This window comes from Nicotiana tabacum, chromosome 7 (assembly GCF_000715075.1).
Source record: "Nicotiana tabacum cultivar K326 chromosome 7, ASM71507v2, whole genome shotgun sequence".
Lineage (NCBI taxonomy): Eukaryota > Viridiplantae > Streptophyta > Magnoliopsida > Solanales > Solanaceae > Nicotiana > Nicotiana tabacum.
Window position 1 is genome coordinate 149,410,666 of NC_134086.1, and position 14,702 is coordinate 149,425,367.

Consider the following 14,702-nt stretch of genomic DNA (forward strand, 5'->3'; position numbering starts at 1 on the left):
ATAATCAACTTATGTGAATGATGTAAAGCAGTCTCAGAACATAATTAATGTAATGTGTATTGAATGAAGTGGATGATTCTCTTTCCTCACAATGATGAATGACAAATAACTATGGGAATATTGGAGACTTTCTCGGATCTGATGGAGAAAGTATGGAATAATCAACAAAGCGAATCTCTTTAGAAAGGTGATGTTTGTATTTATCTAGAGAGTCTTCTTTTCAAGAGAATTCTTATCGGAGAATATTACATGCCTATCACCTGATCTCTCTTTCTATTTATAAGGGGCATACCCTTGATTAACTCTAAAAGTACAAACAAAGGGAATATTCAATGGAATATTCCCTCAAAAATCCTGTTACTAAAGTAGCCGTTATTGCTCCTTCTGACACTTGACCTCGGTCATGATCGACTGCTCGGCGATGAGTTCAATTAGTCACTAGTCGACCTCGGCCAAATTACTTCTAGTAATACCACTCCGTGCTGAACATCCTTAGTCAGATTTTGACCTATACAAGGGCTACCTCACAGAGGGTCTTTTCAAACTCATTGTAATGGTTATTGACAGTATTAATACAATTTCAGCTCTTCATATTTATTAGATTCAAATTTATTTATGGCATGTTCGTTTAGGACATGTCAATTACAAAATCTTTTGGAGGTTAATTAATTTAGAAGTATTGCCTAAATTCGAGTGTAATAAAGCAAAATGTCAAATATATATTGAATCTAAGTTTGTCAAACATCCTTATAAGTTTGTTGAAAGGAATTCAAATCCTTTAGACTTAATTCATACTGACATTTGTGATATGAAGTCAACACCATCTCGTGGTAAAAAAAATATTTTATAACTTTTATTGATAGTTGTACTTGGTATTGTTATGTTTATTTGCTTAATAGTATGTATGAAGCAATTGAAGCATCTAAGAAATACAAGAATGAAGTGAAAAATCCACTGAATAAAAAGATTAAAATTATTAGAAGTGATATGGGTGGAGAATACGAATCTCCTTTTGCAGAAATATGTTCGAAATATGGAATTATCCATCAAACTACTACCCCATACACACCTTAATCCAATGAAATTACAGAAAGATAAAATTGGACATTAAAGGAAATGATGAATGCTTTATTAATAAGTTCCGACTTACCGTAGAGTTTGTGGGGGAAAGCTATCCTTACAGCTAACCGAATACTCAATAGAGTACCCCACAGCAAAATGCAATCTATTCCATATGAAAAATGGAAAGGAAGAAAATCCAACTTGAAATATTTTCAAAGAGTGAGAGTGTTTAGCAAAGGTACAAGTACCTTTACCCATAAGGGTAAAAATCGAAACAAAAACTGTGGATTATGTTTTTATTGGATATACTACAAACAGTAAAGCATGTTAGTTTTTGGTTCATAAATCTGATAACCCGAAACTCATGTTAATACGGTAATTGAATCAGATAATGTTAAATTCTTTTTAAATATTTACTCATATAGAACTGAATGCGAGTCGTCAAGTGGAAGATCTAAATGAATACGAGAAGAACCGAAGGAAAATACTCCAAGTGAAGAGGATCCAAGGCATAGCAAATGTCAAAGAACATCTACTTCCTTTTGGACCGGATTTTGTGACATTCTTGCTTGAAAATGAGCCTCAAACTTTCAAAGAAGCTATGTCATCTTCTGATTCAGCATTTTGGAAAGAGGCAGTCAATAGTGAGATTCAATCAATTTTGGGTAACCATCTTCCTCCAGGAAATAAGCCTTTACGTTTGAAATAGATCTTTAATAGGAAAATGAAAGCTGATGGCACCATTGACAAATATAAGGCAAGACTTTATATCAAAGGTTATTGACAAAAAGAAAGCCTTGATTACTTTGACACTTACTCGCCAATAACGAGGATAATATCTATTAGAGTGTTAGTGGCACTGGCGACCGTGTATGGTCTTGAAATCCATCAAATGGATGTTAAAACAACTTTCTTTAATTGAGAGTTGGAGGGAGAAATTTGCATGGAACAACCTGAGAATTTTGTGATTCCTGGTAAAGAAAAAAAGTGTGCAAACTAGTTAAGTCGCTTTATGGACTTAAATAAGCACCCTTACAATGGCATGCTAAATTTGACCAAACAATATTGGCAAATGGTTTTAAAATCAACGAGTGTGACAAATGTGTTTACGAACACTTTAGGTCACGAAGTTATTGTTTGTTTATATATTGATGACATGGTGATAATAAGCAAAGATATGGTAGATACAAATGCTATTAAGCGCATGCTGGCTAGTAGATTCAACATGAAAGACTTAGGAGTTGCTGATGTGATCTTAGGAATCAGAATTCACAAGACTCCACAAGGTCTAGCATTATCACGGTCCCACTACATTGAAAAAGTACTTGACAAGTTCAAGTATTTGGATTTCAAGATTGCCAAGACTCCAATTGACATGAGTTATGCACTTCAAAAGAATAAAAGCAAAAGTGACTCACAACTGGACTATGCAAGAGTATTGGGAAGTTTGATGTATATCATGAATTGTACACGGATAGATATAGCATGTGCTATTAGCAAACTGAGTCATCTTACAAGTAATCCCAATCAAATACATTGGATGGCAATGAAACGAGTTTAAGAGGTATCTAAAATATACTCAAGACTATGCTCTGCATTATAACAAGTATCCCTAAGTTGTTGAAGGATATAGTGATGCAAAGTGGATCATCGCATCATCTGAAGTTAAATCCACGAGTGGATATGTTTTCACAATTGGAGGTGGATCAGTATCTTGGAAATCATCCAAACAAACATGCATTGTCCGTTCTACGATGGAAACTGAATTCATAGCTTTAGGCAAAGCCAGTGAAGAAGCTGAATGGCTCCGATTTTTCTTGGAAGATATTCCATTTTTCCCCAAGCCTTTGGCACCTATATGTATACATTGTGATAGTCAAGCAGTAATAGACAGGGCATGGAGCGTTATGTATAGCGGAAAATCTCATCACATACGACGGAGACACAATTCCGTTAGACAAATACTCTCTAGTAATGTTATCACGATTGACTACGTGAAGTCAAGAACGTGTCAGTTCTACTTACAAAAGGCCTATCTAGAGAGACAATTGATAAATCATCGAAAGGAATGGGGTTATGGCCTTGGACAAGTCATCATGGCGGTAACTCTACGTAGTAGATTGGAGATCCCAATAGCTACGTTCAAGTAGATCAAACAAAGTTATGAATGACGTCTTAACATTGTCAAATAACTCAAGCCATTCTCGTGATAAAGACAATGTTCAGGAATCAGGGTAAAGCATTAAGGTTTTTTGATGAGTCAATAAAGCTTAAAGTTTTGTAATGATTTGCTAAGTATGACAGGAAATGAATAGATAGTGTGTCTAGAGGACTACACGTTTAAAAATTACCTATATGGATGTGAAGTGTAAGCCGCTTCAAGGGAAATTCCATTCCCTAAGCACTTATGAAATCAGGCAGTGTTCGTGGCTGAAAGAACACAACCGTGAGACCATATATGGTTAAGGGTTAATTGTATGACTTATGTTGTCTAGGTATACAACAAAGCTTGATGGTTCAAAGATACCAAATCTATCGATTGACCGAGTATATCCGATATAAGTTCAATACGAAAAGTTCAAAGAGAAACCTACTTATCCAAATGCAATTAATCCTTGCTTGTAAATCATACACTCATCCGTGCATTCCTTTATTTTATAGCCATTCTCCATTTATGTGGGGGATTATTGGGATTGGAAGTTGGTGAATGAAAAATGGAGGGAAGAAATGTGAAGGAAAAGTGAGTTGTTCCCTTATGCTTTGGAAAAAGCAATTGTCCCTCATTGGTAGTGGAAAGAAAAGAGAACGTACTTATATTAAGAAAGCACTTCTCTTGGTGTTAAATGAGTTAGAAAGAAGGTAAGTCTCGCGCAGTCGTTGTCGCTCGCTTGGCTTCAGCGTCGGCATCAGCTTCGGATTTGATCAAAGATTGATTAATTTTTTTGGACAATTTTTTTCTAATTATTTAATTAATTATTGAAAAGTCAACCAAGAATAACCTCGGACCCGCGCGCGACGCGACCCGGTCAATTTTTTTTCCCGAATTATTTTAAATTCTTTTCCCGGAATATTTTAAACATTCCCACCTGTTCCAACAGTTATGACTATTTCTGAAAGGTTGCAAATTTTCAGAAACAATGCCAAAAAATGGTTGTAAATTCGCCTTGATCCCATAGTTTTTCCTTATGGAATTTTCTGAACTTCTTTTTCACTTGCACAAATAAATTTTAGTGTGATTTACAATCATTAAGTGGTTTGCAATTCACTAGTGTTTTAGGTACCGTTACTCTGGTGAGTTAAATCGTTATATCCTGGGAGGATAATATTTCAACAACTCGGGTACTTGAGAGGAATAATTTCCTTAAAGATACACTGTGCGTTCAGTGAGCTCGATTTCATTTCGAAATTTATTTTCAGATTTTGTTTTGATTATTTCGAGATTCTGCTTTACTTCCGTTTTTCTATTTTTGTTTTCTGTTACATAAAATTTATTGTTTCATAACATTATAATAAATACAAATTAATAAAAAAAATACCCTGAATATCCCCAAAGAAAAACGAAGATAACTAATACTCTGTCTGTCTCAAATTTTGTTTTGGTCCTATAATTATATTTGAGAGTTGGATTCATCTGTTTCTAATACGATTCCCTTAAAAAAATTAATAATAAGTAGTAATATACATATTTTTAGAGTTTAAATTCTATTTTGCTGAGACTTTTAAAAATATCTACACAATCATATTATTATTATTATTATTATTTATTAAGTAATTATAGATAAATCTCTTGACAAATATTAATTTATATCCAAAAATAGCAATTAATCAGCTATTACAGATTAAAATAATAGCGTAAGGAATTTTGTATAATGACAGTACCTATAAATTAAATCTTTCTTTTTATAGTTTCCAACAAAAAAAGTCATACTCTTATTAATTGACCTTTTTGTCAATTTCCTTAGGCATAGAGGGAAAAGTAAGACCTGGCTCCAATAGCTAAGCTACTGAAACGGACTTAAAAACTCTCCAAATTGCCCCAATTCAACTTTCCCTCTTCTTCCCGCTCACCACATTCCAACTCCTTTTCTTCAAAACTCAATATTTTTCCAAACATCTGAAAAGCGAATAGAGGAGTAAAGAGCTGCTAGCGATGGCGGGAGGCAACACATTTGCCAAGACCATTTGCTCAATCTGCTATGAGGATCTCAAACCTATAGTCGAAGACCTTCAATCCATTTCTCTTTGCGGCCATGTCTTTCACGAGCTTTGGTTAGTCCGTTATATACACTCTTTGTATTTGTGAAAAGATTTCAAGATTTTAATTGGGTAACCTTGTTTTGGATTTTTAGTTAGTTAAGAATTGAAAATATTTGAAGTCTTGTATTGGGTATCCTTGGTTTGTAGTCTGCTGTTTATAAAAGTAAAAATTATTTGTAGACTTGTATTTGGGCATTCTTGTTTTGGGCTGTAATTAGTTTAAAATTGAAAATGTTTGAAAGCTTTGAATGAGTATTCTTGGTTTGGAATATACTCTGGGTAAAGCTCATTTATTTACCTAAACGGATACTTTTTGCACAAGACTTGTATTTAGCATAGCTTGGTTAGGTTTTTAATTGGTTAAGAATTGAAAATATTTGAACACTTGTATTGGCCTACTGGGTATCATTGGTTTCTATTGTACTTGGTTAAAGATTGATTTTTTTTAAGACTTGTATTGGTTTCCTTGATTAAATTTGAAAATATATGAAAACTTGTATTGTGTATTCCTGGTTTGAATTGTACTTAGTTTGAAATTGAAAATATCTTGTATTAGGTATCCATCGTTTGGATTGTACTTGGCTAACTATCATTGCTTTACCCAGGGGTGGAGCTAGGAGCCTAGAAATGGGTTCGACTAACCCAATAACTTTTGCTCAGATTGAACCCAATAATTTTTGCTCAAACAATGTATTTATACTAAATTTTTTTATTAAGTATGTACAAATATTAAATTTAGAACCCAATTAAAAGCACTTAAAATCATCGTTAAAATTCAGAACCCATAAAGCTGAAATCTTAGTTCGGCTTCTGGCTTTACCTAAAATTGTACTTGTTATGAATATTCTTCCAGGAGTTCATTTGCATGAATAAATTCATTTGCTTCAATGTTATTATGGTCAGGTCTACTGTCCTATGAAAATGTCCTTCTATAGGGTGGATACAGAACTTTGCCAGCAGGTGTGTGTGTGTGTGTTATATTACTCACCAATGCCATAGGGTGGAGTGGGTGCAAGGGTACTTTATACTTATTGACTCATGATTTTGAATCCTCTACTTGTCTATCTGGATAGAACTATAGGGATTTTCCTTGTGTCTTTGATACAGTTGTTTCTGTCTCTGACATGTTATGGTTGTAAAAACCAGTCTTCAGCAATGGTTTGAGTATTGTACAAATGGAAAGAAGAAGAACTGTCCAGTTTGCAAACAGACTTGTACGGAGAAAAACACAAACAGGCTTTATTTCCAATCAGTTGGTGATCCAAATGATCCTAGTTTCTCCCAACCATCACATGACCTTGAGGGGAGTCCTTGCGAATTGCGCGATGAGGTTAAAAGGTTGGAGGGGAAAGTTTTAAAACTGGCTTCTACTCTGGAACAGCAACAGAAAGATCTCAAAGAAGTTAATCTTGAGGTAAATAGGTTATCTTTTTTCTGTTTTGGTTGCTTTTAGTTTGCAGTATACAAAGTTTGGAGTTGCATACTGGTTATGCTATTCACTATACTTTTATTCGTGAAATGAGAATGGATTTAGGTATCTTGTTCTGACTCAAAAAAGATTAGAAATGTAATATTTCATTTTTGGAGTTGTTCCATTATCAATTATTATTAGGCTAATGTTCTAAAAAGGTCATACTCTGCCCAAAACCAAAATATTTCTTGCGAGGAAATAGAACAAGTTTGAGAAATGCCCTGTGGTGATTGCTGGTGCTTATCTAGTACAGTTGAGCGTTCTTAAGAATGTCTGCTTCCAAATCATGCTTCTTAAAATTTTCAGTTGTTCACCTGCAAAGAGCAGTTGAAAGTAGAAGTATCTCTAAAGAATGAAGCTAAAAAACAGAAGACATCAATTCAACAGCTGCTTCATCTAAAATCTCAGGTAGATGTTTTGCCTCTTGATTTGTTGCAAGTACATTTGGCATGGCACTAATTGCCTTTATGCTTTGCGGAAATTTATGTTGCAGGAGCTGGATCAATCAACCTCGGAATGCAGGAGACTGCAAGAAAGAAATATGGCCCTAGCTAAGGAGCTCGCAGCACTCAAGCTGTAAGTGGATTATATTAAGGGCAACAATAATTTATCCTATTTTGTTGTACTACAATTTGTTATGACTTCTCATTTATGGTTCTTGTCTTTAGAGTTTGTGATGTGAACTTGGGCGAAGAAGAGGTCTTGAAGCTTGCTTCATTGGGCAATGAGGCCAACAGTAAAGAGACGATTGACGTCTTGAAGAAGTCACTGGTCATGCGTAACAAGTAAAAGTTTTATACTTAGAGTTGCTTTTATTTATGAAATTAATTTAATCCCAACATCAGGCTATACAAATTATTTCTGCTATCTAGTAATGCAACACTTTGCTCTAGAAATTTTTGTGTTATCAGCAGATCTGTAGATATCTTCGTTGGTAATTGATTACCATGGGAAAAACTGAAATATACTGAGTGCCATATTTTGAGTTTTCTCTTGAGCTCAGGCAAGTCATAATTGACAGGATACTAGGGATATGCGATGTGTAGCATATGAAAAAGGTCAATGTGTTAAAAAATAAGTTTCATGAACCTAGAATCTCTACTAAAAGCCTTGTTTATCATAGGAATCTTAATAGCCCAAGGATTGGTAGTCTGAAAGGAAGTTGGAATAAAGCTTATCACAAAGTGCAAAATTAAAGTTTACACAATATGTCATGCTATAAATCTCTGAAATTAGTGCTATTTCTGAATAAATAATGGCTTCCGTCTGCTCTGTAGGTAATTGCAGTTGTCAACCTTTTGTTACATAGAGATGCAGACTAGTATTATAGAATTTTGTTATTTTCTTCAAGATAAGGCCGCCTATTAAGAAGATAAATTTGGATGGAGTATGTTGTATGTTGCTCACTTGTCTTTGGACTGCTATTAGGACAATGCCTGTAAAGTAATATGGCCGAAATTTTGATCTATCAAGAAAAAGTATTGTGGTTAAGATTTAGAAAAAGAGTAATCTTTTTCGTAAAAAGCTAACTTTTACACGGTAAAGTTATTTTCCAGTCCTTTGAGCTGTATTTATGGTAAATTAAAGTGACCTGTTTCTATCTGGCACATTAGCAGTCTTTGTCTTCAAATTATATGTTTGATGCTATAATTGTGTGCTCTGGCAGGAGTTACAAAGAATTGATGACCAAATGCAACACTCTTGGGAGGGGAGAGGCTCGTTCTCTTAGTAAACTTGGGAAGGCTCTAGAGAAGATAGATAAGCTCAAGGTAAGTGCTTGATGTCCTCGATCCAATTATGTTAATCTCATTTTGAGCTTCAAAGATGCTTCAGTGTGCTACTATTAATAGGCAACAGTCCAAGAGCTTGAGATGGCTGTTGAAGGAAGGGACAATAGAATTTTGAGAACTTTGAGAGTTTCCAAGAAATTTGATGTTGATTCTGGAAAAGGTTATAGTAAAGAACTGAAAGCTGACAGGTGCCCTCATGAAAATCAGAAAAAGACGCTTGTTGAGGCAGAAGTAGATTTGCATCAGTTCACTGGCTCTGGTCATGATTCTAGTCCACAGAAAAAAAGAAAGCTTATGTCTAATGATGCAAGTGAAAAAGGTACAGCAGATTATATAATAGCTAGTAGTCTTGATCAAGATAATCAGGAGAAAAACTCTTTCCAGAAAAATAAGGATACAGGCATTTCGGAGACTTCCAGTTATGTGCATGACGTATCAAATCAAAAACTGAGTCTACCAATTGACCATAAGAAGGCAGTCAATGATAGTGTTTTGTCAAGGTTGGAGGCAACTTCAAAGACTGGCGGTGGAACTCAAGTGCAGGTATCAGATAGCAAGGATGAACTCTCAGGCTCAAGGAGTTGTGGCAAGAGGAGCACAGTAAACATGTCACCTGTAACTATTCTTGATGACGATGATTTTCTCCCTCTAGATGACTCTATGAAGCGTCAGCCCTCATTTCACATCAGAAAAGAGACTTCATCGCCAGCTTTACTTGCCGAACCAGGTCTCTCTCTCTCTCTCTGATATTGACGAGCTGGAAAAATCTTCAGTTGTTTATATGGCTAGGAGTTGCATTGATTATCCGTTAACAAATTATCTTGTTCACTTCTTAGCAAAGCCTTTATAACTTGATTTATCCCTGAATTTTAATTCAATTTTAGATATGAATTGCCCCTAGTTTTATTGACCCTCTGCTCCTACTTTTCTCTAGGTAGGTCATGAAAATCACTCTTATTCTTTAATCGAAAAGAAAATTACCTCATGACTCAGATTCTGACTTTATAATAACTATGTCTCAATCACAATTTAGCTGGGGTCAGCTATATGAATCCTCACTATTAGGTTCTTTGACATTGTAAGTATAAAATTTTCAGGAGACAACTGCTTCTCCGGTGGATTATTAGGTCCTGATGGAACCAATTGGCATTTGGGAAAATGGTGTAAGAAGGTGCAGAACAAGAGATCTGCAGGGTTGCAAAAATCAAATGCAAATTCTGGTGATTTGATTTCTGTGGGAGCTGATGGCAGAGGTGGCAGGATTAAAGTTCTGCGATCAATAAATCAGGCCTCATTGGTGGGTTTTACTCATCCTTTGACTTACAAATGTTAATGTGCAGTTGTTTCTCCTACTTTCTGTCGTTGTATTCAAATTAAGTAGCTTTACTTAGTAAGCTGTCTGCAGAGTCCACTGTGGATCTTTCCCATAATTCAGCATGAGATGTCAGCGTCATAACCCTGAGTAGCATTCTCTCTCATCTTCAACACTTAATATTCCTCTAGGAGGATCTGCTATATCATCTTTTCTTACCTTGGGTTGCATTTTGGGAAAAAAAGAAATTTTCGTTATTTTATTGAATTTTTGTTCTCTATTTCTTATTTTTGAGATCCTAATTAGGTGCATTTATCAATGCTCCTTTTATATGAAATCATGCTCTACGTTGTTGTAAAAATATTGTACGGAGAATAAGAATTAGCTTGAGGCGTGTCAAGGACACTGTCCTTAAGGATGTTTTGCTCACACAGTGATAAATAAAATTAGGCGTATCCCCCAAGATTTAACAAGCTCTTCTAGTATAAACTAGGAGCAGAAACAACAAAGATTAATCAAAAGAAAACCCAACAGAATAAAAGAATATGAGAAGAAAATTGTTTACTTTTTCTACCTTTTCACACTTTTCTAAAATGAACACATATATAGTCCAAAATAGAATGCATCTGATTATTAAGAAACAAACATTATCATTAGTAAATGAAAACGTTTTTAAATGTCATGAAAATATCAATTGCATTAAGACTAGTAAATTGTCAGTTACTTTTGTCACAATAACGTTCACGAATTAAAGGCCATTAAGGCTTTTGAAATGAAAGAAACGCTAGCCGTTAAGGCTATTAAGAAAGGTCAAGGTCTACTTTTGGTAAGGTAAATATCAATGGTATATAGCCATTCAAAGTTAATAAAGACATTGAAGTCAAAACTATTCAAATTTTTGTTACATACAATAAAATATATTCAAATTGATTAGTATAATAAAGATCCATTAATATAATATTAAAAAAATGAACCTAGACATCAATTTGAATATTTCTTTTTGAGTTATCAAAATTATTTTTCTAACAATCATCCACATAACTCAAAAAGTACTCTAGAAGTTTTTGCCATTAATTTCATATAATGGGGGGATTGTTAGAAAAATAATTTTGATAACTCAAAAAGAAATATTTAAATTGATGTCTAGGTTCATTCTTTTAATATTATATTAATAGGTCTTTATTATACTAATCAATTTGAATATATTTATTATATGTAACATAAAATATAAATAATTTTGACTTCAATGTCTTTATTAATTTTGAATGGCTATATATCGTTGATATTTCAGTTACCAAAAGTTAGTTTTGAAAAAGTTGGTTTTGACCTTTCTTAATAGTCATAATGGCTAACGTTTCTTTCATTTCAAAAGTCTTAATGGTCTTTAATCTTGAACGTTATTGTGACAAAAGTAAATGACAATTTACTAGTCTTAATGTTATTGATATTTTCATGACATTTAAAAACTTGTTCATTTACTATGATAACATTTGTTTCTTAATAATCTGATGCATTCTATTTTGGGCTATATATATAGTCTTGTGTTCATTTTAGAAAAGTGTGAAAAAGTAAAAACTTTTCTTCTCATATTCTTTTATTGTGATGGGTTTTCTTTTGATTAATCTTTGTTGTTTCTGCTCCTAGTTTATACTAGAACATCTTGTTGAATCCTGGGGATACGCCTAATTTTATTTATCATTGTGTGGGCGAAATATCCTTAAGGACAGTGTCCTTGACACGCTTCAAGCTAATTCTTATTCTCCATACAATATTTTTACAACATACATTGCCTCCTCTCTACTTCGTTTTGTTACCTCCCCCAACAAGCAAGCCACTCTTCTTAGTTCCTTGTTGAAGTATTGATTAATATGAGTAATACAGTATTAGGGCGGGTTGCCTACATCACACCTCTTGGATGCGGCCCTTCCTTGGACCCTGCGTGAATGCTGTCTGCCTTTGTATCAACTTCCTAATAATTTGGTTTATCTAGATTTCATTTCTCAATTGGTAAATCATACTTCTCGGAATTTGAGAAGAAAGGTAGACTTTTATTAGTACTAATTATTTGTCTATTAATAAGCTCTTTTCTGGTAGAAACCTTCATATTTGGTTTAAACCATGCTGTTTCCAGATATCTATGACACATTTATCAAGAAGCATACCATTCAGTCTACATAACTAAATTCTCAGTGATGCAATGCTGTATACATGTTGAGTAAATATTGTAATTGTGAAGTGTTCAGTATTGTTACCTCTTGGTTTATGAGCAAATACCTTTCTTATTATATGGTAAAGATTTATCTCCACATTCCTTTACAGCAATGTTGCTCTTTAATTTTATAACATTAAAGCTGTTTCTGCTACTCTGACATGGACGCTTTCAGATTAATGTCTAACGGTATGCAAAATTTTAGTGTTACTAGGCTGTTCAAGTTTTCACAGAGATGATCTGAGTTTGCCAATTGGTATTACTTATATGTCGTGGTTGAAGTTAAAGTAATTTAAGTAGTTAAAGAGCAGTCTGCTTTTTTCTAAATTCTCATCTTGGGTGCTGGGGTGTCACACCTCAGCCAAAGTGTTAAGAGTTCCAGAATATAAGAAGAGAATGGGAGGACAATTTAGTTATTATCCAACAGCTTATGATTGCTTAAACCTTTGTGAGCTCAACTACAGAGGCCTGGAAATAAAAGACCTAGATTGTAGTAGTATCTTAGGACGCATGCGGTCTAACTTCTAACCATCTTTGCGACTTTTGTTGGAAAATACTTTCTTGTGATGGTACCCAAGTAGTTCTTTGCGGGTAAGCAATTTCTGCATTTGCGTTTATAACTAGATCCTCTGCTTCTTGGTCATGCATTGTTCCTTTTGTTATGTATGCTTGTTTAGAGCATCTTAAACACCTAATATATATATTTTCTATTTTGGAACTGTCAATGAAAGGGTTAATGTTTGAATGTGGAAGTTTATTTTTTGTTCTTTACTTCCTGAGCAGGACAATAAGGAAAGTACAACCTTAGTAAAGAGATGCAAATTTGGCACGAAAGCAAGTAATGTCCAGTCTCAAGGATGCTTGCAAATAGAACATTTCTTCGGCAGGGCTCGTCAATAGCTCTGTGCTCTATGGCACTTGTAGAATTACATCCTGTAAATTATTCATAATGATAGAGTGAGCACCCATTCATTTTCCAGCTTTTAGAAATCTTGCTAGCTAGATCAGTATTTTTCCCTATCTTTTGACGAAAGTTACAGAAACAAAGAGATCATTGTGTTGTAAGGAAACTGCATCCCTTGTAGTTTAGATGCTGAGTTATTTTTATGTTGTATAAACTTAGATTAGTTTTGATTGTAGAAATAAATTTAACTGAATCTATTCAAATTGCATTAGTCAATTTGGTATGTTGATGGAAAAATAAGTATAAGAGGGGAAAGTCTCAGTTCCATTGTATATGAAGGGAGGTAATTTTGCTTTCTAAATATAAGTTTACTCAGGGGCGGCCTGACGAATTTTGTGGCCTAAAGCCAAATTTTATGAGGCGCCTTAACTTTTTAAAATTTATTTATTTATTTGAAGTTTATTTTTTTTTAACTTTTCTTAGATACAAAGTAATTAATAATTTTCTTATAATCAATAGCTCTTAATAAGTATTTTTCAGTTGACAATATAGCTAATCCATTTAATCTTTCTTGAGACATTGTTGATGTTAGGTAAGATTTTAGCAATTTTAGTTTTGACAACTTCTTTCCGCCGAAGTAATGGTAATAAGAGTATTAACATTATTTCATAAGCAATATAGACATTTGGAAAAGAACAAAATATTTATATTTGATTGAGTGTATCAATTAAACTGCTACTTCATCTTCTAATTGTACTATTTTTCTTGATCCTTTTAATTTAGAAAATAAATCTAAACCATCAATATCGAATTGATTATTATGCTTTAAGGAACATTCTATATTTTTTCAAATTTCCATCATCTAGTGATCTTAGTTTTTACCGCTAAATAGAAAATTAAAAATATTTCCATACGCTTTGAATTGTTTAAATCTATTTTGAAGGGAAAAAATAGCCTTGTCTGTTATGTATAAAAGTTATCAACTCTAAAGGACTCTTCGAAAGATATTGAGATTTCATTATCAACATTCTCATCAAATTCTCACTTCCTATATATCACACGTTTGTTAGAAAATTCGGGTTTGATATTCATTTCAAGTGCAATTTCGTTGGCGGAAATCATAGCAGTTTCATATCCTTCTTCAAGAAATCAAATTTTTTCACTTTATAATTTTTTTAAACTTATACATAACCTATTAGGTGTAACAAAAAATGGGGCCTCCACAAATGTGGGGCCTAAAGCAGTTGCTTTACTTGCTTTATGGAAGGGCCGCCCCCGAGTCTACTTCAATGGCAAATTTTAAAGATTTTCTTATAGCATGTTTGGCCAAGCTTCTCTAATCCTAGAATACTTTTTTTTCAAAGTTGACGTGTTTGGCCAAGCTTTTGGAAGAAAAAAAAAGTGCTTTTGAGAAGAAGCAGAAGTAGTTTGGAGAAGCAGAAAAAATTAGTTTTTCTCCAAAAAGATTTTTTTGAAAAGCACTTTTGAGAAAAATACACTTAGAAGTAGTTTTTAAAAGCTTGGCCAAACATTAATTGCTGCTCAGAAGTGTTTTTTAAATTAATTAGCCAAACACAAACTGCTTCTCACCAAAAGTACTTAAGAGAAAATCACTTTTGAGAAAAAGTACTTAATAAAATAAGTTGATTTTTGCTGGCCAAACATGCTATTAGTTTCTACTTGAAAGTAATTGCCAT

General features: G+C 33.7%; 1 protein-coding gene across 2 annotated transcripts; it reads left to right on the forward strand.

The window, feature by feature from the left end:
* The first annotated feature begins 5,026 nt into the window (after nt 1–5,026).
* LOC107767262 (uncharacterized) lies at nt 5,027–13,281 on the forward strand. Of its 2 annotated transcripts, none has more exons than XM_016586186.2 (9): nt 5,027–5,331; nt 6,466–6,733; nt 7,097–7,198; nt 7,284–7,366; nt 7,459–7,575; nt 8,457–8,559; nt 8,641–9,307; nt 9,678–9,877; nt 12,885–13,281. In XM_016586186.2, exons 1-9 carry the CDS (start codon nt 5,213–5,215, stop codon nt 12,999–13,001), a joined length of 1,776 nt encoding a protein of 591 aa, XP_016441672.2. In that variant the 5' UTR covers nt 5,027–5,212; the 3' UTR covers nt 13,002–13,281. The 2 variants fall into 2 exon arrangements, with proteins under 2 accessions (XP_016441672.2, XP_016441678.2); XM_016586192.2 differs by having other exon boundaries at nt 7,118–7,198.
* Nucleotides 13,282–14,702: the final 1,421 nt, after the last annotated feature.

What these genes read in the sequence shown, in the direction of transcription:
- LOC107767262 (XM_016586186.2), top strand. Translation starts at nt 5,213, where the DNA reads ATGGCGGGAGGCAACACATTTGCCAAGACCATTTGCTCAATCTGCTAT. An exon ending in TCAAAGAAGTTAATCTTGAG is followed by an intron (nt 6,734 to 7,096) that starts GTAAATAGGTTA and finishes TAAAATTTTCAG; the next exon opens with TTGTTCACCTGCAAAGAGCA. An exon ending in GAGCTCGCAGCACTCAAGCT is followed by an intron (nt 7,367 to 7,458) that starts GTAAGTGGATTA and finishes TCTTGTCTTTAG; the next exon opens with AGTTTGTGATGTGAACTTGG.